Source organism: Channa argus, chromosome 4 (genome assembly GCF_033026475.1).
Source record: "Channa argus isolate prfri chromosome 4, Channa argus male v1.0, whole genome shotgun sequence".
In the NCBI taxonomy this organism is placed as follows: domain Eukaryota; kingdom Metazoa; phylum Chordata; class Actinopteri; order Anabantiformes; family Channidae; genus Channa; species Channa argus.
In genome coordinates, this window is record NC_090200.1 from 25407212 (window position 1) to 25426860 (window position 19649).

General features: G+C 38.3%; 1 protein-coding gene across 2 annotated transcripts; it reads right to left on the minus strand.

Moving 5' to 3' along the window:
- Positions 1 to 301: 301 nt before the first annotated feature.
- On the minus strand, positions 302 to 13431 carry LOC137125415 (probable E3 ubiquitin-protein ligase HERC3). Of its 2 annotated transcripts, XM_067500836.1 has the most exons (24): positions 13259 to 13431; positions 12672 to 12941; positions 12471 to 12582; positions 12232 to 12308; positions 11855 to 12076; positions 11647 to 11738; positions 11225 to 11355; positions 10421 to 10545; positions 10252 to 10328; positions 10058 to 10182; positions 9851 to 9910; positions 9418 to 9523; positions 9106 to 9301; positions 8325 to 8473; positions 8080 to 8196; positions 7766 to 7861; positions 7503 to 7673; positions 7278 to 7418; positions 6994 to 7160; positions 6810 to 6876; positions 6651 to 6721; positions 6052 to 6235; positions 5823 to 5925; positions 302 to 1676 (listed from the first exon to the last, which is right to left on the minus strand). In XM_067500836.1, the coding sequence occupies exons 2-24, from the start codon at positions 12892 to 12894 to the stop codon at positions 1459 to 1461; spliced, it is 3030 nt and encodes a 1009-aa protein (XP_067356937.1). In that variant the 5' UTR covers positions 12895 to 12941; positions 13259 to 13431; the 3' UTR covers positions 302 to 1458. The 2 variants fall into 2 exon arrangements, with proteins under 2 accessions (XP_067356937.1, XP_067356938.1); XM_067500837.1 differs by lacking the exon at positions 8080 to 8196.
- Positions 13432 to 19649: the final 6218 nt, after the last annotated feature.

The window sequence follows — 19649 nt, forward strand, 5'->3', positions numbered from 1 at the left end:
TCTATTGTCCCCTATTAATGCTCTGTTTAAACATTTGTTGGGTTTTCCCATATCTGTATAGGCTTTACTTTACATGGTAAAGTGCTTTAAGATGACTATGTTGTGAATTGGTGCTATATAAATAAAGTTGAATTGATTTGAATTTGAACTAAATATGCACAATCAATCATTTAATCAATCAATTTATATAAATACATTCTCTTAATTAACATTTTACACAGCCTGGAAATGTTTTTTTGTGCGTTATATATTTTATATTATTTAATGAGTTGATTTTGTCAAAAATCATACATATTTGCAGTTCTGTAAAGGAAACATTTATTTATTTTTAGAACAACATATCTTACATATTTTACAGTGCATTGCAAAAGTATTCATACCCCTTGAACTTTTTGACGTTTTGTCACCTTACAACCACAAGCATGAATGTGTTTCATTGGGATTTTATGTAATAGACCAACACAAATCGGTACATAATTGTGAGGTTAAAGGAAAATGATAAATGGTTTTCAAAATTTTTTACAAATAAATATCTGAAAAGTGTGGTGTGCATGTGGTGTATTCCCCTTTACTCTGATACCTCTAAAATCCAGTGGAACCAATTTGCCTTCAAAAGTCACCTATTTAGAGTCCACCTGTGTGTCATTCAAGCTCAATATAAATACAGCTGCTCTGTGAAGCCCTCAGAGGTTTGTTAGAGAACATTACTAAAGTCCAAGCAAAACGCCACACAGGTCAGGGATAAAGTTTAAAGTAGAGTCAGGTTATTAAAAAAATAAATAAAATATTCCAAGCTTTGAAGATCTCACGGAGCAATTCACAATCTATCATCCATAAATGGAGAGGGTATGGCACAACTGCAAACCTACAAAGACAGGTGCACCTAAGCTGACAGGCCAGGGAAGGATAGCATTAATCAGAGAAGCAGCCAAGAGACCCATGGTAACTCTGGAGGAGCTGCAGAGATCCACAGCTCAGGTGGGAGAATGTGTCCACAGTACAACTATTAGTCGTGCACTCCACAAATCTGGACATTATGGAAGAGTGGCAAGAAAAAAAACATTGTTGAAAGAAAGTCATAAAAAGTCCCATTTGCAGTTTGCAAATCCCCACCATCCCCACCGTGAAACATGGTGGTGGCAGCATCATGTTGTGGGGATGCTCTACTTCAGCAGGGGCAGGGAAGCTGATCAGATGAGTTAAGGCTGGGGCAGAAGTTCACCTTCCAACAGGACAACAATCCTTAAACATACAGCCAGAGCTTCAATGGAACGGTTTAGATCAAAGTATAAATGTATGTATAAACCCTGATTTAAAATGTGTATAACTTTATATCAGGGTTTTCACACAGAAGAATGTTACAGAATTTGAAACACTTCCTAATGGTAACACAAAAATCAGTAGCTACAAAAGGGTCAACATTTTAATAATGATCTACTGTTAAGTACAGTCACACTATCACTTGTAGTTTCTTCTGTTGTTGCTCAGGGCCTCTGTCAGCTTGGTTTGCATGACCTCCTTGGTTGAATAATGGGGAAGCTCCAAGATTGAGTAACATGTGTGCGTCTCTGGGTAGTACCGGTCGTAGGACTGGTCCTGGACCTGTTTCATTTGGATCGTTATCTTGATGTTTTTCATGCCGAGAACAGGGACCCGGTCAAAACCTGTTACAAACCCTAATGAAGGGGAAAAGTAATCTATGTCAATCAATACATGTCATCATCAGTGCTAAACTTTTATAAGCAAATGCAATTACAAGTTAAACATCATATAATGAGTAGGTGCACAGATACTGCACACATGGCTTCAACCACAAGTCTCCGCACACGGACTCTTCTACGTAGACAATTTCAATCTTTTCTGGGATCGTCCTCAGTACTTCAAGCAAGATGGACTGCACCCGAACTTTCTGGGATCACGGATGTTGACTGAGAACATTGTCCACAGCATCTCAGTCTCCGGAGACTGACTGACCATTGAAAACACCTGTGGCTCTGATGTGCTCACCTCTCCTGCATCCTCCGCTCCAACACCCGACAACATCCACAGGTATAAACAGTCCGAGATATTTATAGAATCTGACGTTACCAGCAGACAAAATGCAGCTGTTATGGACTCTAATTTTTCACACAGGGAATATTATTATTTTGCTGAATGTTATGATCTTAACCACACTGCTATTTGCCCCATAGAGACTATGTCTGCTCCACGACCAATTAAACTTTTTAAACCAACAATGAACACAAGGGGAGTTAATCATAAAAATCTAATACAAGTTAAGACTAATGCTCATACTGAACCAACACCCAAAACTATTAAATGTGGATTATTAAATATTAGATCTCTCTCTTCTAAATCTCTGTTAGTAAATGACTTAATAAATGATCATCAAATTGATTTACTTTGTCTCACTGAAACCTGGTTGCAGCAGGAAGAATATGTCAGTTTAAATGAGTCAACCCCCCCAAGTCATATTAATTATCATGTTCCTAGATGCACAGGCCGAGGTGGAGGAGTAGCAGCAATATTTCACTCTAGCTTATCAATAATTCCTAGACCTAAACATAGTTATAACTCATTTGAGAGTCTTACTCTTAGCCTTTCACACGCAAACTGGAAAACTCAAAAACCACTATTATTTGTTATCATGTACCGTCCTCCAGTCCCTTATTCAGAGTTTTTGATAGAATTTTCTGATTTTCTATCTGATTTAGTGCTTAGTACAGATAAAGTCATTATAGTGGGTGACTTTAACATCCATGTAGATGCTGACAGTAACTGCCTGAGCACTGCGTTTAATTCATTACTAGATTCAATTGGTTTTTCCCAAAATGTAAATAAACCCACTCACTGTTTTAGTCACACATTGGACCTTGTACTTACATATGGCATTGAAACTGATAATTTAATAGTATTTCCTCATAATTCTCTTCTGTCTGACCATTTTCTAATAACATTTGAATTTACAATAACGGACTATACAGCAGTTAGGAAAAAATTCCACTACAGCAGATGTTTATCTGAAAATGCTGTGAATATTTTTAAAGAAATTATCTCTTCATCTTTTTCACCACCATGTGTCAATACTATGGTGAGTAGCCATCTTACTCCTGTACAAATTGATTACTTAGTTGACGATTCTGCAGCCTCATTGCGTATGATACTAGATACAGTTGCCCCTCTGAAAAAAAAGGCAGTGAATCAGAGGAGCCGACCTCCATGGTACAATTCACAAATGCACAGCTTAAAGCAGGCGTCACGAAAATTAGAGAGGAAGTGGCGTTCCACTAATTTAGAAGAATCCCGGTTAGCCTGGAAAAACAGTTTAAAAATGTACAAAAAAGCTCTCCGTGATGCCAGAACAGCATATTATTCCGCACTAATAGAGGAAAACAAGAACAACCCCCGGTTTCTGTTCAGCACTGTAGCCAGGCTGACTAAGAGCCATAGTTCTGTTGAGCCTAGTATACCCTTAACTTTGAGCAGCAATGACTTTATGACTTTCTTTACTGATAAAATTGCAGCCATTAGGGAAAAGATTCACCAGATCCTCCCTACAAATATTACAGATAGATCTTCATGTACAACAGCTCTAGAATCCTCAATAAGGCCCCAATCCATCTTAGACTGTTTTTCACCCATAGATCTCACTGAGCTAAGTTCAACTATCGCCTCCTCAAAACTAACATGTCTTTTAGACCCTGTTCCAACCAAATTGCTTAAAGATGTTCTACCTTTAATAGACACTTTCATATTAGATTTGATTAACCTATCTTTAGAAACTGGCTATGTACCAAAGGCTTATAAAGTTGCTGTAATCAAACCATTACTTAAAAAACCCTGTCTTGATCCAGGTGATTTAGCCAACTATAGACCAATATCAAATCTCCCGTTTATCTCTAAAATCCTGGAAAAAGTAGTTGCAAAACAATTATGTGATCACCTTTACAGGAATAATTTGTATGAAGACTTTCAGTCAGGATATAGAGCTCATCACAGTACAGAAACAGCACTGGTAAAAGTCTCCAATGATCTTCTCCTCGCTTCAGATAACGGACTTGTGTCCGTACTCGTCTTACTAGACCTTAGTGCCGCATTTGACACCATTGACCACAACATTTTATTACAGAGACTAGAACATGGATTTGGGATTAAAGGAACCACATTACATTGGTTTAAATCTTATCTGTCAGACAGATTCCAACTTGTTCATGTTAATGATGACTCTTCTTTATGCACCAAAGTTAGCTATGGAGTTCCACAGGGCTCTGTGTTAGGACCAATACTTTTTAATCTGTACATGTCACCTTTAGGCAAAATTATTAGGAAACATTCCATAAACTTCCACTGCTATGCAGATGATACCCAGCTCTATTTATCTGTGAAACCAGAAGATACTAACCAATTAGTCAAACTTGAAGCATGTCTAAAAGACATAAAGACCTGGATGTCCTACAATTTCCTACTTCTAAATTCAGACAAAACTGAAATCATCCTCTTTGGGCCTAAAAACATGAGAAATATGCCGTATAACAATATAGTTACTTTAGATGACATAACTTTGGCCTCCAGTACTGCGGTGAGGAACCTTGGAGTTATTTTTGACCAGGATTTGGCATTTACGTCACATATAAGACAAATCTCTAGAACAGCCTTCTTCCACCTACGGAACATTGCTAAAATTAGAAGCATCCTGTCTCAAAGTGATGCCGAAAAACTGGTCCATGCATTTGTTACTTCTAGGTTGGACTACTGTAATTCCCTACTTCTGGGGTGTCCTAATAACTCCCTAAAAAGCCTTCAATTAATCCAAAATGCTGCAGCAAGAGTGCTGACTGGATTAGGAAAGAGAGATCATATTTCACCTTCACTAGCTTCTCTTCATTGGCTTCCCATAAAATCTAGAATAGAGTTCAAAACCCTCCTCCTTACATACAAAGCTCTTAATGGTCAAGCTCCATCATATTTAAAAGATCTCATAGTTCTGTATCGCCCGATTAGACCACTTCGATCCCAAAATACAGGCCTACTTGTGGTTCCCAGAGTTTGCAAAAGTAGAATGGGAGGCAGAGCCTTTAGCTATCAAGCTCCTCTCCTGTGGAACCAGCTTCCAATCCAAATTCGGGGAGCAGACACCCTCTCTACTTTTAAGACTAGGCTTAAAACCTTCCTTTTTGATAAAGCTTATAGTTAAACTGCTCACTCAACCTGAACTAGCTTTTCTCTATACATTTACTTGTCACCACTGTATACCATTAATTCTATATCCTACAACCTGTACGATGCTTTGTTGTTGCTTTTTTGTTGTTTTGTTGTTGCTTTTTTGTTGTTTTGTTGTTGCTTTTCTTGTTGTTTTGTTGTTGCTTTTTGTTGCTCTTTTCTTTTCTTTCTCCACTTTCCACTCACCCCAACCGGTCAAGGCAGATGGCCACCCACCCTGAGCCTGGTTCTGCTGGAGGTTTCTCCCATTAAAGGGAGTTTTTCCTCTCCACTGTTGCCTAGGGCTTGCTCAAGGGGGATTTGTTGGGTTGCTTCTACATACTTGTGTAGTCTGGACTTTATTCTGTAAAGTGCCTTGAGATGACTTTGTTGTAAATTGGCGCTATATAAATAAAGTTGAATTGAATTGAATTGAATACTAAGTATACAGAACAGAAAAAAAAACCCATTCATGACCCATCAGCAGACAGCTCTGGGTGAGCATTTCTATATAACTTAAATAATCCAATGATTAGTTGGCTTCTCTTGATTCAGTGCAGATAAAGCAGGTGTGGTCTAGCAATTAGCAATATAATTTGTGTTAAAATGAGTGAAATACTTACAGAGGAGAGTTTTCTTCTGTTCTTCACTTAGGTCATCAAATACCTCCCAAAACATCTGTATGATCGGATGGTCGACGTGATACTCGCCCTCATAAACTGTGTTCTGATTACAGTGAAACAGACTGTTACAATCATTTTGTGTTGCTCAAATCAATTACATTAGGATGTCATCAATCATTTGTGGTTGAAGAGATACGAAGAACATGTGGAGCTCTTGTTTGGAATGTACCTCTTTCAGCTTTGCCCAGTCATGGAAGTCTTTGCCCACCAGCACTCCCTGTAGCTCCTCTGGCTGGAACAGCTTCACCAGATTCTGGTCGCACACCTGGAAGAAGCCTCGCTCGAACTCTCGAAACACCCCCTCCACTGATGTATTGAAGGCATGATTCACGTAAGCATCTACAAACTCTTTCCTGTTCAGATTAGGATTTATTTCAGCAAAGCAAATCTGTAAACCATTTGTATCTAGAATTTCAAAAAAGACTGATTAAAAATTTTGGCAAATTATGGCAAACCATGTACAATTACTAATAAAACATAGGGGTCAAAGGTCACTGTTGGTAAAGGTGGAGCAGACTTTAACCACTTTCTGAGCTGACAGTTGGTCAACCCATAATGGTATAATCAGAAATTATTAGTTCTTTTGATTTTTCTAAAAAACATATTTTTACTTTTTATAAACAAACAGCTTTAAAATGAGCTGGTAGTATTACATTTGTCGCTGATTGGTATATATAAAGCTGTCTTGCCCTTATCAAAAAATCAAATACTACAACACACAAATAAATCAAATTTCGGCTGAGTAATAAAATCTTTTATTGTCCTTACTTATTTTGCCCTGTCACTGGTTTTTCAGGATTTTTAGGGTCTAGGTCAATCTTTCTTCCATCCCAGTCAATCTGTTAAGAAAGAAACATATTTTGATAGTGAAAAAGAGAAGAAATAGGATAAATAAATTAAGTTATTGACCACGTGTAAAACACCTACTAAAAAATCTATGGCCAGGATTTCTATAACATCATCTTCGTAGTATTCCAAGATCTCCTGTAGACTCCTTGAAATATAAGAAAAGCATTAATATACGAGTTTATCATCAAAGATGCTGTACAATGTTTACATTGCTCTGCAAAATCAGCATCTAACCCTACAGGTTTTTATGATTTCTATCTACCTTCCAACACGTGGACTGAACTCTATCATATCCTCCAGTGACGGTTTTCCACCGAGCAGCTTCTTGAACAGAGCCAGTGGAAAGGGTAAGTGTATGATGCACTGGTTGTACAAGGCCAATCCACACAGAACCCCAAACAGGAAGTACAGCTTGTGGTTCTGCATTGCCTGGTGTTGATGTAAAGAAAATACATCAGAATCAGAATTCCATTGTGCTGCATATATTGTCTAAATTTTAGATAAAATCTTTCATGAGACTAAGATGACTGAGACCTAAGGTCTTACATTTGAGGGGAACCATGCCAGTGTCTGAGAGTCATTGAACATAAACATCTCAGATTCTCCTGACATCAGCTCATAAAAGACTTCATGAAACAGGTCCTTGACATAGACATTATCCACTGTAGGATTTCCATCAAAGTACACCTACAGTAAAAGGAAAAGGATTAAAACTAAACTTTGTAGTGAGATTGTAGTGATCAGAATTTCAGATTATAGGGGCTTGTGTACCACAAGTGGCTTTTTGTAGTCACTGTGATTAGCGGCAGCCAGTTGTTCAAAGGTGTCTTCCAAAATTGATGCTCGCTTCAGGTCCAGTTCAAATGGACGTTGGAGATTCCATAGCGGAAACAAGTCCACACCATACAACAAATTCCAAAAGAATTGACCTAATTGTTCAGCCTAGAAAGAAGACAAAGATTATTTGACATTTTTTGTTTTGTGTTACCTTCCTGTCAACTCTGCAGTATTTTGTGTGTAATGGCTTCAGTTACCTTTCTGAATTGAGCATACGCATCAAAAACAAGCTGCTTGGTTGCCAGATCCATCACCATTGGAAAGCTACAAAGGATGAGTGGCTCAGGAACTCTCTAAAAGGAAAAAAAGCTTACAGCTCTATTAAGTTTCACACTACATGATTATGACATAAATATTGAGGATCACAGTGTTTTGGTGCTTTTTGCATAAAAAGACAGAAACAAAGGCAGACAGAATGAGGGAAGACTAACAGAATTCGGAGGTGGATTCAAATGCACATCATAGCACAAGCACATGGTTTCAGATCAATAAATAATTAGATTATTTTTACCCTGTGTTGTGACTGGAAATGCCAAAGAAGCAGATCTTCAAGAAGAAAGATTTTGTCAATCGACAAATGAAAATCACTGTTTGGCAGCCGATGAGGTTCTGCAACCCTGCTGTTGGCCTTTAAAACAAGTGTTTTAATTATTAGATGAAAGGTTCAGCAAAGTTAAAAGCTTTGTTCTGTGGCAACACTGTGCAGGATTAGTAGTTTATGATTTACAGATAATACAAGTAACAGCTGACACTAACATTGTACATGTACTGGAGGACTAGAAGCAGGTTTCTGACTCTGGAGCTGCGAGGAACAGGTTTAGAGGACAGGATCACAGAGAGGGCCTGCTTCCACACTTTGACATATTTAGCAATGGTAGAGGTTGACAGTGAGGTCCACCAGTCCCCTGAGAAAGACAATGTAGACATTTTCAAAACTTAATGATAAGATAAAAATTTTCATGATCATGAGTGTGAAAGGTTGTCTGTTTCTCTACACGTCAGCCCTGAGGGAGACTGGTGACATGTACTTTATGTACATGTGCAGCAGGACACTAGGAACGTTGATTGGATCTAACCGCTCACGGTGGCTGCTCGATATTTAAAACACATATGGAAATTACCATTCTGCTGTCATGTAGTTGCACTAGAGCACTGTTTAAGGATTGTGTGACAGCTTTACAATAAAGATCTGACCAATATTTTTGCCTGTTGAAGGCTTTTAGGAAGGAGGAAGTATTGCATTTGTCTTAGCAGGACCCGATGATGTAAAGATGGAACAGTTGTGCATTAGACATGAGTGAGATGAATTGCATGCATGCATGCATTGTTTGTGTCTGTGACTCCTTTGTTCTTACAGAGCCAATCTGAATCCACCACAGCAATGGCAGACTAAGCCAGTACTGCTAAAGACTTTATAGTGAAGTAATTACCAAAAAATTTAGACAGTAAATGGAATCAAAACAGGTTTGAATTAATGAAAACTGTAACTTGAATGCATCGTTTTAAAAGAAGATCCTAATGTTGATGTTAAATGTACCTATGACCTGAAGGCTTTCAGCAGACAAGCTTAGCACAGCAGCAGCGATGGCGTCAGTAAGCTCTGTGCTGTGTCGCCGTTTGTGTTGCTGGATCACGTGCAAAAGCTCATTGAGAAGCAGGTGGATCCTCAGCCCCTCCACGCCCGTCGGTTTTCTATTAAGGGAATGAAGCAAGTCCAGGACAGCAGCTTCAACCTGTTAGCGTGATAAAGAGTGCACTTGCTATGAATTGGTTTGAAATTACTTACTCATTTTAACAGTAACACAGGTATTTAAAAGACAATTCTGACAGGACAAAGTCTTGTACACACCTCCGCCAAAACATTCTCCTTCTTTACCAGTTTCTTGAAAGAAAGACGTGCAAGTGAAAGGTTCAAGCCAGAGTACTTTGGTGAGGTTTGGAAGTGTTTATCTTTCCTAAGAAGACAAAGAAAAAGACTGAGACCCTGTATTTAGGCACAGCTTTCAGCTTGCTAAAATTCACATTATATTAGCATTTCAGTGTTTAGTAAAATACAGTAAAAGTCAGTAGTATTATGAATAACAATAAATAATGGAACAAATATGAAGTCAGGGAAATGGGAACCATGAATGTCCCAAACTCCAACGCAACCCACAAAAAAGTTTGTGGGTTGTACCTGTGTCAACAACATCAATATTAGCCATCCCTTCAGCCATGTTGATAGCAAGGCCAAAAATAAATGCTATAAGTTGATAGATAAAAACAAGTTGTTCTATGTTTACCTTTGCTCAAGGAAGCTTTTATTCACACATGATGCAGAGGAAAACATTCTGTAGATTTCCCTGTGAAAAGTTCACATTTTTAGTTCATCGGCATAAGAAAAGAGCAGTAAAAAAACAAATGAATAAATATAGTGATAAAACATCAACCTACTCAAACAGGTAATTAAAAGTTGAGAATTTTACAGACTGCAAAAACGTTATACTTACTGCCTTATCTTTTTCCATGACTTTGAATCACATGGAGAGGTCCATTTGTCAATCAGTTTGTCATCAACACAACAATGTTGCGTCCCATTATGGACATTTTCAGTGTTTGTGTGCTCATCAGTGTCCTGCAAAAGAAACACGTTGAGTGGATGTTTACATAACTGTCGCTGTACAGTATGAGTTAGTGTTGTTACCTCATTAGACATGCATGTTGCAAATGAACAGTTTCCTCCTGCAAAGATGTTGCAGATTTTCAAATCATTATCGTTTCCTAAAACGATAAGAAGTAAGTTAAAAAAGTGTTTCTCTCTTTTATACCTAAGTTGCATGCTCATTAGTTAATTCATTCACACAACATGTTACCTTGTGGCAGTTGAACGAGTAGTGGCACTGATGGATGAGACTCGTCTCCGCGTCCCAGTTGTCCCTGATCCATGGACCCAAAGGAGTAGATGCTCTTGGACTCTGTCATCACTAATGTGTGATGTCTGATCGATAAAACAGTGTAACACAAACAATCTATCATTTGAGAGATAGAGATACTTTGTTCCACTACTTTTCTTTTTGTAGTTTTCCTCTGACCTCTCACAATACTTGGTAAAGTGAATTTCTTTTTGAAGCAAAATTACAGTATCTAGTGGTAAATGTTGAGTTTGAAGACGTAGAAAGAAAAAATAGACATTTCACTCTCCCTTCACTCTCACTCTACCTTACAGTATGAAAAAGCAGCAAAAGTACAGATTTTAAAAGGAAAACAATATTTCTACACATTTGTAAAGTGCAAACAAAAATATATCTAAAATTTTCAATAAAAATAAGAGAAATAGATATGTGGTTAATTCATAGTAATACTAGAGTACAAGTACACAAGTCTCTCAAAACTGGGAAAAGCACATACATTCTTAGAAAATCTCTCCATGAAGATGTGACAAATGTTTGTGTACCAAACAAAAAAAAGAAAGTTACAACTTTAAGTAAATAGGCCTCACAAATTTGGCAAACCTTATTTACAGAAACAGCTTTTAACCATTGTTCTTGCATGTTTTTTACATGCAACTAAAGAGCAGCTAAAATTGGGTAACAATCTAAATTGCTTGATTAATCCTTTGACGATAGAAAGGCAAACAGGTCCAGAAGTACTGCAGTGCAGAGAAAGGTGTACTATACCGTCCACATGCAATCTTGGTGACCTTTGACCCCCACAGCTCCGCAACAACCCGAGGACGTAGTTCATCACAGTATGAGTTGTGTCCAAGCTGACCACATTGACCAGAGCCAAAGGTAAACACCACACCATGCTGAGGAAAAGCAACCACACAATTATAATTTAGTGACTATTTTTCTACTTTACATTTACATGTTTCCTCTGTCAGCTGTGTGAGTCACTCTTTTCTTTTTCAACAAATACATTAATGCTGCTTTAAGTGCATGCATGGCAACTATACCGTAAATAATAGATCAAAAATCAACGGTTTTCGGCTTTTACCTTCAGGGCTTGTGAGTTGTTCCTCAGTAAATATAAAGTGGGGAAGCAGAATAAATGCTTCTTGTACTCTATTGTAAAATATTACCAGCTCTTTTTGACAAACCTTTGTCAACGTGGCTGTGTGGTCCTTCCCACAGGAAATGTGAACTGTTTTCTTCATGTTCAAACAATGAACAGGAGTTGGTGTGTCTCTGTCTACAGAAAAGAAATGAACATCTAAGGATTCATTGGAACATATTTGTTTTATAAATAATTCAAATAACACCACTTCATTGTTGTTGCTTGGGAAAAATCTTTTACAAATGCTGTACCGGTTGTGTCTCCCAGCCCAAGCTGTCCACAGTCATTTCTGCCCCAGCCAAACACTCCTCCAGACACAGAGAGGGCGAAGCTCTGCTCTCCGCCTGCAGCGATCTGAACAAGGGGGACATCTGACAAAGACCGGAGGTGTTGGGGGGAACTGGTGTCAGTCCTTTTCTTTCCCAGACCTAGCTGGCCCCTGGAGTCCTGGCCCCATATGTACACCTGACCATCTGTGGGGACATGGCTTTAGACTTGTTTTTTTTTCCCAACTTAAGATTAAGAACATCTTTTATCACAGGTCATGTTTAAAAGCATAAGTGACATCCCAAGCCTTTTATTTGCCAAGAGATGGAAGATGAGGGGCCAGGTGGTGACTTTACTGTACCTTTTGTCATGGCGACTGAATGCTGGCTCCCACAAGCAAGCTGAGAAACTGGTATGTTACACAAAATGTCCAGGGGCCTGGGAGAACAGGAAACATAACTCATATGCAGTAATCAAAGTAAAGATTTAATACAGTCCATTGTTCAGCAACTGTAACAAAAATGAAACATGATTTTAAAATCAGTGACATGCTGCAACAGTTCACAGGTTTTGTTGCACACAGTGGATGGATCAACTTACCTTGGTGTGTGAGATGTGTCCACACATAAGACGGTGCCTCTCTCAGACAGCAGTGTGACTGTTTCATCACCGCAGCTCACAGCCCCAATCTTCTCTTTACATTTCACAAACTCTGAAAGAAGACAGCAGGGGACAGAAGCTACAGCTGCTTACATGTCATCATTATCGCAAAAGGGTTAAAAAACAAAAAATAATGCTCACTCTGTTTCCCCCTGACTCTTTTTCCGTCTTTGCTCTCATGTGTGCGAATGATGAAGGAGTTGCCATTAGTTTTCACGAATGCCAGCACATTGTATCCTGCTGACAGGTCCCTGATGTTATAACCAAGGTTTAAATATTGGACTCCAGCTTCTGCTCCACTGTCGCCACTGAAGCCGTCTTTAAACCAGAAGCCCCGCTGACAGTCCTCTCCCCATGAAAACATCTTGTTACAGTGGCTCCTCTGAGCAGCAGCTGGGTGTTTCACATCAGCTGTTTTTCAGTCAGAAACGAAACTTAGCAGAGAGAGGCAAAATCTAAACACTGAAACGAAAACTAGCGGAATGAAATGAAAGGAAAACCCAGCGGCTTCCCACTGACTCAGCGAAGCTTTTTTTTTGTCTCAACAGGAAAAATAACATTATTATTATTATATAGACTGTGTCAGCGTTTTTTTAATGACACCATCATTTACTAGCTGCACAGATGCGTGGCTTTTCTGGCCCGTAACGTTAGTCGTAACGTTAACGTACGTTACACAGCTTAACCTGTTGGCTAACTGCCGCACAAAAAGAACTGAAATTAATTACCTGGAGGCGTTTAACACACAAGGCAGATATCAGTAAAACTCATTCCCTTCTTCTTTCAAAATTTTAAGAAAACCCAAAGGCTCTTTTAACCATCTGGATAAACATTATTGCTTCCATTGCACGAAAAAAAAGTAGATTTAAACACGTTTCTTGAGTTGCGTTTCTGTAGTCAGCGCGCCGCCATCTTTGTTTTGAGTCGGAAAGAGACATCGCAACTCGGGAAACTACTTAAATATATAATTTTAGTAATTTAGTTTAGTAAATATTTTAATATGCGGATGGTTAGAAGAGACATTGAGGATTGTAAGGATACAGAAAAAAATATTGTATGTGATTTAAACGACCTGTTTGACTTTTTCAAACATCGCGGATTGATTAACTTTTGCACCATGTACCAGTGGTTAAAAAAAATGGTTAAATTTATGAATTTATTACTTACCAAAAAGATCTACTTTTCGATTTGTTTCGTTTTACATACATCCGTCCAATTTTATAATATACGTTTTCCAATTTTGGAAACAATCGAAATACAAACATATCTTTTTGTTAAACGGGCATAAATAATAAAAATGACTGATTACTAAATTACCTCCAGCTGCTGGTTGACTGGCATGGCTCAAATATGCCTACAATATAAAGAGAGCAGAAACGTGTGTGCACATCAGGACCAAAACAAGAATTTGAATGATTCAAGTTGGAAGGAACATGAGCTTGAACTTGACTCACTGCTCTATCACATTTCAGGAGACTGACAGACATCAGCCACAAGGTGGAGGTAGAGACTGGATCTATCTCCAGAGCAGGGTATTGAATCCAGTGGGTCCAGACACAAATATTACGTTTATGCTTTAGAGGAGTTTGTATTTTAAAACATTACAATAACAAACTGTGTATACATTTCTGAAGCAATTGTAATTTTTTCTTTGTAATTATAATTTTTTCTTTGTAATTATACAAATATATATATATATATATATATATATATATATATATATATATATATATATATATATATATATATATATATATATATATATATATATATATATAAACTTCCAGGACATCATCTTTGCAGCAGGAAACTAAAAGCCCTTATGGGAAATGGAGTCTTCAGCCTGACAAAATGCTTGCACCAATGGGAAAATAGTGACTACCAGTGTTGAAATGTTGAAATTATTTCAACAATATGTTCAGATCATTTGATAATGACACATTAAGGTTTGATGCAAAGGTCTCCTGTTTTTCAAAGTAGCCAAAGAGAGAGATGGGAGAGGGAAGAGGTGGGTGGGCAGCAGGAGAGACAACATCCTGGCGACAGGATGACATGAAACATAAAATACTGCCTGATACCCCCCCCCCCATACAGACAGACACAAACACACACACATGCACACATGAAACAAATCACAGGTGAGTGGATGTCAGTACGAGCAGCTGGTGTGTGGCTATGTTCATCATGTGCACATAATTTTAAACTATCTTTAAATTGTCTGAATCTCTCGGATCCCTGCAATGTATCACCCCAGCTGCACAAGTGATCCTCACAGTACGCTGTCTCTGTTTGCTTTCATCTGTCAGAGCACTTACAACAGATGAGCTCACACACAGTTTTAATGCAACGTCACGCAAAATACATGCATTGATAGGCCTGGTTATGATGTTTTAGTTGTAAATGAATGATTTCACTTTTACCTCATGTTGAAGAAAGGATCAGTGCACATTCATGGTGAACAAACCCACACAGGTAATTTGAATTATTTGTACTGATAAGACTTTTTTTCAGAACTGTGTGTGTGTGTACAGTTGAGCAGTTTAATTTATAAATCCCTTATAAATAATTTTTGGCCTAAGCAACTGTAAAATATCTTTATGTAAAGTTTTAAAGGATTTTGGGGGGCAGGTTAAGATACTGCTGTTTTCCATAAAATAATGTGAAATAAGAATGCTTTCAATTTCAAAGAAAATGTATTTTACTTCAAAATATTTTTATATAATTTAAATTTCATTTGTGTTCTAAGGTTTAGTTTTGCCTGTTGGTGAACTGAGTGTGTGGAGCTTGCTGTGGTTGTAATTTAAACAGGCTACCTGCCTGTCGTTGCTTAATTTATTTACAGGCTCTCATAGGCAAATATGTAATGTTAGATTTTAAATAAAGTGTTTATTTGTCCATCAGCCCTAAAAACAAATATAAGATGTAAAGTGATGCAAATAGACTTTCAACTACATTAAAGATAAAAAGCTTGTAATACTAAGGCTTATACTAGACCCACATATCAGAAGTTCTGTGTACTGTATCTCATCTAATAATAATAATAACAAAACAAGCACATTTCTTACTCAATTTCTTGGAGTTCCCTTGATGTTTTCTTGGCTGTAGTGAGGAGGATAACCATGTTGGAAGTGTTTCTTCCATCCATCTCCCACTCCTTTCATCCACCACTGCCAGAAACTGTCAGAGCTTCAGCTCAGTCTGGGCTGGATGCACGGCGCCTCCTTCCTGTTTTGTGCCATAGAGCAATAAAACAGATTTCGCTCCAAATCCTACCAGGGGGCACAAAATGTAAAACACAGAGCAGGAAAGAGGCTGCCCTGTTGTCTCTTAATGATGTTGATTACGTGCTAATAATGCTGACATAAGGTTGCTAAAATCACCATTAAGACTTGGCTCAAACTGTGCTCATGTCGCAATTTTTATCCTCTTGAAACAACTTTGACAGTAAGTAAAGGAATGCAGCCTTTTGAGAAACAAACTGCACTGAGCACTTCCAGCTCCGTGTGTGTGTGTGTGTGTGTGTGTGCTCAGCGTCAGCATAATGAGTTGTGCTGAGCAGTACCAGGACCTGAACATCCACAGTATCATCTCCACTTCAACAAATCCCAGAACAACATGACCGCAGAGGATGTGTCTGTCTTTTTTTTCTATGTTGTCCTTTTCCTTCTACTCCCTATTTTTCTCTGTCCTGCTCTATTGCAGTTTATCTGTGTATTTGGCTCTTTCTTTCTTTTTTTTTCTTTGGACACCGGTAGAAATTTGATTACAATTACTCCACTTATATCATCACATATAAAATATAATTGGGGATAGAGATATATTAAATGTGGGATATTATCATCCATATAGTGCTAACACCATGGCTGGATTAGCTCTCTAGGGGGCAAAATTACTTTATTAAAGCTTTATGGCCTACAGCACTGAGCACTTTGCCCCCTCAATGTTCTTATGTATGCAGCCTATCACATAAATGAGACAACAGTACCATATTTGGGAGATGTGAAATGTAAGTCTTATTTTTATTTTTTTTTGTCTTGTAAATAATGTGATTCTGGTGTAGAGGTGATAAAACTGTTTCAGTTTGATGTGTTTAGGTTTTTTAACTTGGGCCAATAGACTGTCTCCTTAGCAGACATTTTGACATGTTACAGTATAACGAGCTCAGGTAGACCAATAAAATTGCCGATATGCTTGATCTGTGTGCTGGAATTACTTTTTTTGCAGCAGACATTTGGACATAACATAGGAGCAAAAACTCTATTCCATTTAATAACATTAATTATGGCCACTTAAGACACATGGTGCTATGGTGGGTGACATTTATCTACATAGTAAATCTCACAGGTGGTGGAGTTGCATTAAATATATAATTTAGAGTCGACAAAGTCTTTGTAGGGAATTGGTCAGAGTGGGTGGTGACAGAACACACAACACTCAATGTTGTTTCAGTATTTTAACCCACCCCACAATCTTTCCCTAGCCCTCTTGTTTTTGTGCGTGAAAACCTCACCATAAGCGTGTATGATGTAATACTTCTGAGCCTGCTACTGTGTGGAGCGGGTACTGCCCCAAGGTGCTTGAATCATCGAATAGCAGCCATTGAATGGTGGGATAACAGCAGAAGCAGGTGGCAATTCATACTTGAAGGTTCCAATTTGCACAGATCTTTAGTCTTTGACAGCATGGAAGAACTACACACCTTAAGACTCAGGTAGAATGTGTCTGGTTGGTAACAACAAAAGAGGGATTCCTGGCAGGAAACAGATTCACAAATGCCAAGCAAATTACATTTCTCATAAATTATTCTGTCATAAATATACACAAGCACTGGCAGCTTTGCACTGTGGATGCGCATTATAATGTGTGCTGAAAAGAACAAAAAAGATTTTAAAAAAGACAAGAGTTAGTGTGAGATAATGGATGGTGAGATGTGGACAACAGCACTCAGCCTAGAGAGGGAGTTTGGACAAATTGGATAAGGCTTTTTGCTGGAATATTATAAATGGGAGGTAAATTAACCATTAAAAATAAAGGCAAATTTAGGTAGAGCTGTTTATTAATGGAAGGATCCATCTATTTCAGTTGTGTCATCACTGGCTGCCGATGTCAGTCACAATTATCACAACATATTAAAAAATGAAAACTACTGACAGTAATTGGCTGTGAAGATCTCAGACCAAAGTCTTCTTTAGACATCACACACTGCATGAGTTTCTCTGCTGACTATCAGTCCTGACTGAGCCACACTGGAACGGACCAAGTTCAGCTTGATCCGATCAGTCATCAACACCAAATTAAATTCATAATTCACTTAACAGTTCTTAGGTATGTGCACATTGTAATGAGACTGCATGGTCATGCAAGAAGTGAGCTGATGCCACCAAACTCAGTGTAGCAGTTTGTGTGTGATTAAGGTGTAAGATGTCAAGCAAAAAGCAACTCAATCCAGCTGTGGAGCCACACAGAAACATACAGTATCTATGAAGCTGCACTTGACACAAACTACTTCAACCTAAAATATATTCAGCGCTGTGCAAACTAATTTATTGTTGCTAGGGGGCATAATAACTCCAACAACTGGTCTCATGCATTATTAATAATGTATAGCAGAAAGTTGGCAAAATTTGACTATTTACATGAGACACTGAGCAAAATTATTCTGCCAGGGACTTTCCGTCTGCCTGACTAATGCAAGCAGAATAATTATTGGCCTTCTAGCTTCGATTTGGTCTAAGCCTGGTCTTAAAAACATTGACTTTCTAGCAGTTAGACATCTCACGTTCATCAAGCTGGGAAGGTAGCACAGTTCAGCTCAGTTCATATGGCCCTTAATGGGACTCATTCATTACTTTAGACTTTCTGAAGCAGAGTAACCTACTCCAGACCTACTATGATCAGCTAAGCTGTAAAGAATGGCTATTTGCTGTATCTCACAGCCTCCAGATGTAATTGATTCTTCTCCTCAGTACTTTGCTAGAAGAATAATCCAAGTTTTTCTATCTGCAACTAGAACATTTACATTGATATAGTGACTAATGTGACTACTGAAAGTGGACAAAACTACAGTTACACTGACCAGCTATCATGCTTCAAAGGGCCTTCAGCGGCATGAGGCAAAAACAGATATGAAATACTGAAACACACAGAGATGCACGCACACACTGAGCAGAGAAAGAAAGAGAGAGATGAAAGATATAGGCCCTGTCCGACAGCTGAGATATAGCACAAAAGCCCTGGGGAGTTTCAGGGGATTTCCACACAGGGAATCGGACACATTGTCTGATTTACACTAACACTTTGGCTAAACTTATGATAAAAGTTCACAAAAGAAACACTGCCGTATCTGTCTTGATCCATCTCTGCCTCCATATGTCTCTGTCTGTGGTTTTTGCTCTGCTCCTTTCTCCAACTTTCTCCATAACATTCTGCAAATTGTTGTTTTTAAGTGTGCGACTTCTGCTGACTGCTATTTCTCATAGGCTATTTTCTATGTAAAGAAGCAAATTATATCGTCATAGGTTATGGTGAAGCTTAAGGGTCATAACAATGGCGTTGATGAAGGGACAATGGAGTTTAACAAAGAAGAAAAAGCTAATTGTGCGCATGGGGGTTGACAGAATGGAAGAGAGTTGGAGAGAGGCTGAAAGAAAACACATTCATTTTTATCTGCTTTTACGGTGCTTTTTTTTTTTACTGAGAGGCCAGCCAAGGAATGCAATGAGGAATCTGGTCTGAGATAAAGAGAGGAAAGTTAATGGTACTGTACAGAGTGTGTGTGTGTGTGTGTGTGTGAGGGGGGAAGCGGGGGGACGGTTTGATTGTGCAACTGTTTGGGTTTTTTAAAGGTTAGGTCTTTGTTCCTCAGTCTCTGTCACTCACAATAATAATAATTAATAATGTTTCACTTAGGTTTTGGAAGGACAAAGTTCTGTTTTAGTCATAACCAGGGCAGGATAAGCTGTATGCCCCCCTCCCATTATGAACTACTAAAGGAAACATTGGTCAGGGTCAATTGATGTACTGGTAGAATTTGCACATATATCATTACAAAACCTTTATGTTATCTCTATATCACACCATACTGGAATGTATATTTCACATAGCGATTACACTATAATG

What these genes read in the sequence shown, in the direction of transcription:
- LOC137125415 (XM_067500836.1), bottom strand. Translation starts at nt 12,894, where the DNA reads ATGTTTTCATGGGGAGAGGACTGTCAGCGGGGCTTCTGGTTTAAAGAC. An exon ending in TGAAAGCCTTCAGGTCATAG is followed by an intron (nt 8,474 to 9,105) that starts GTACATTTAACA and finishes TGTCTTTCTCAG; the next exon opens with GGGACTGGTGGACCTCACTG. An exon ending in CCAGTGACAGGGCAAAATAA is followed by an intron (nt 6,236 to 6,650) that starts GTAAGGACAATA and finishes TAATCTGAACAG; the next exon opens with GAAAGAGTTTGTAGATGCTT.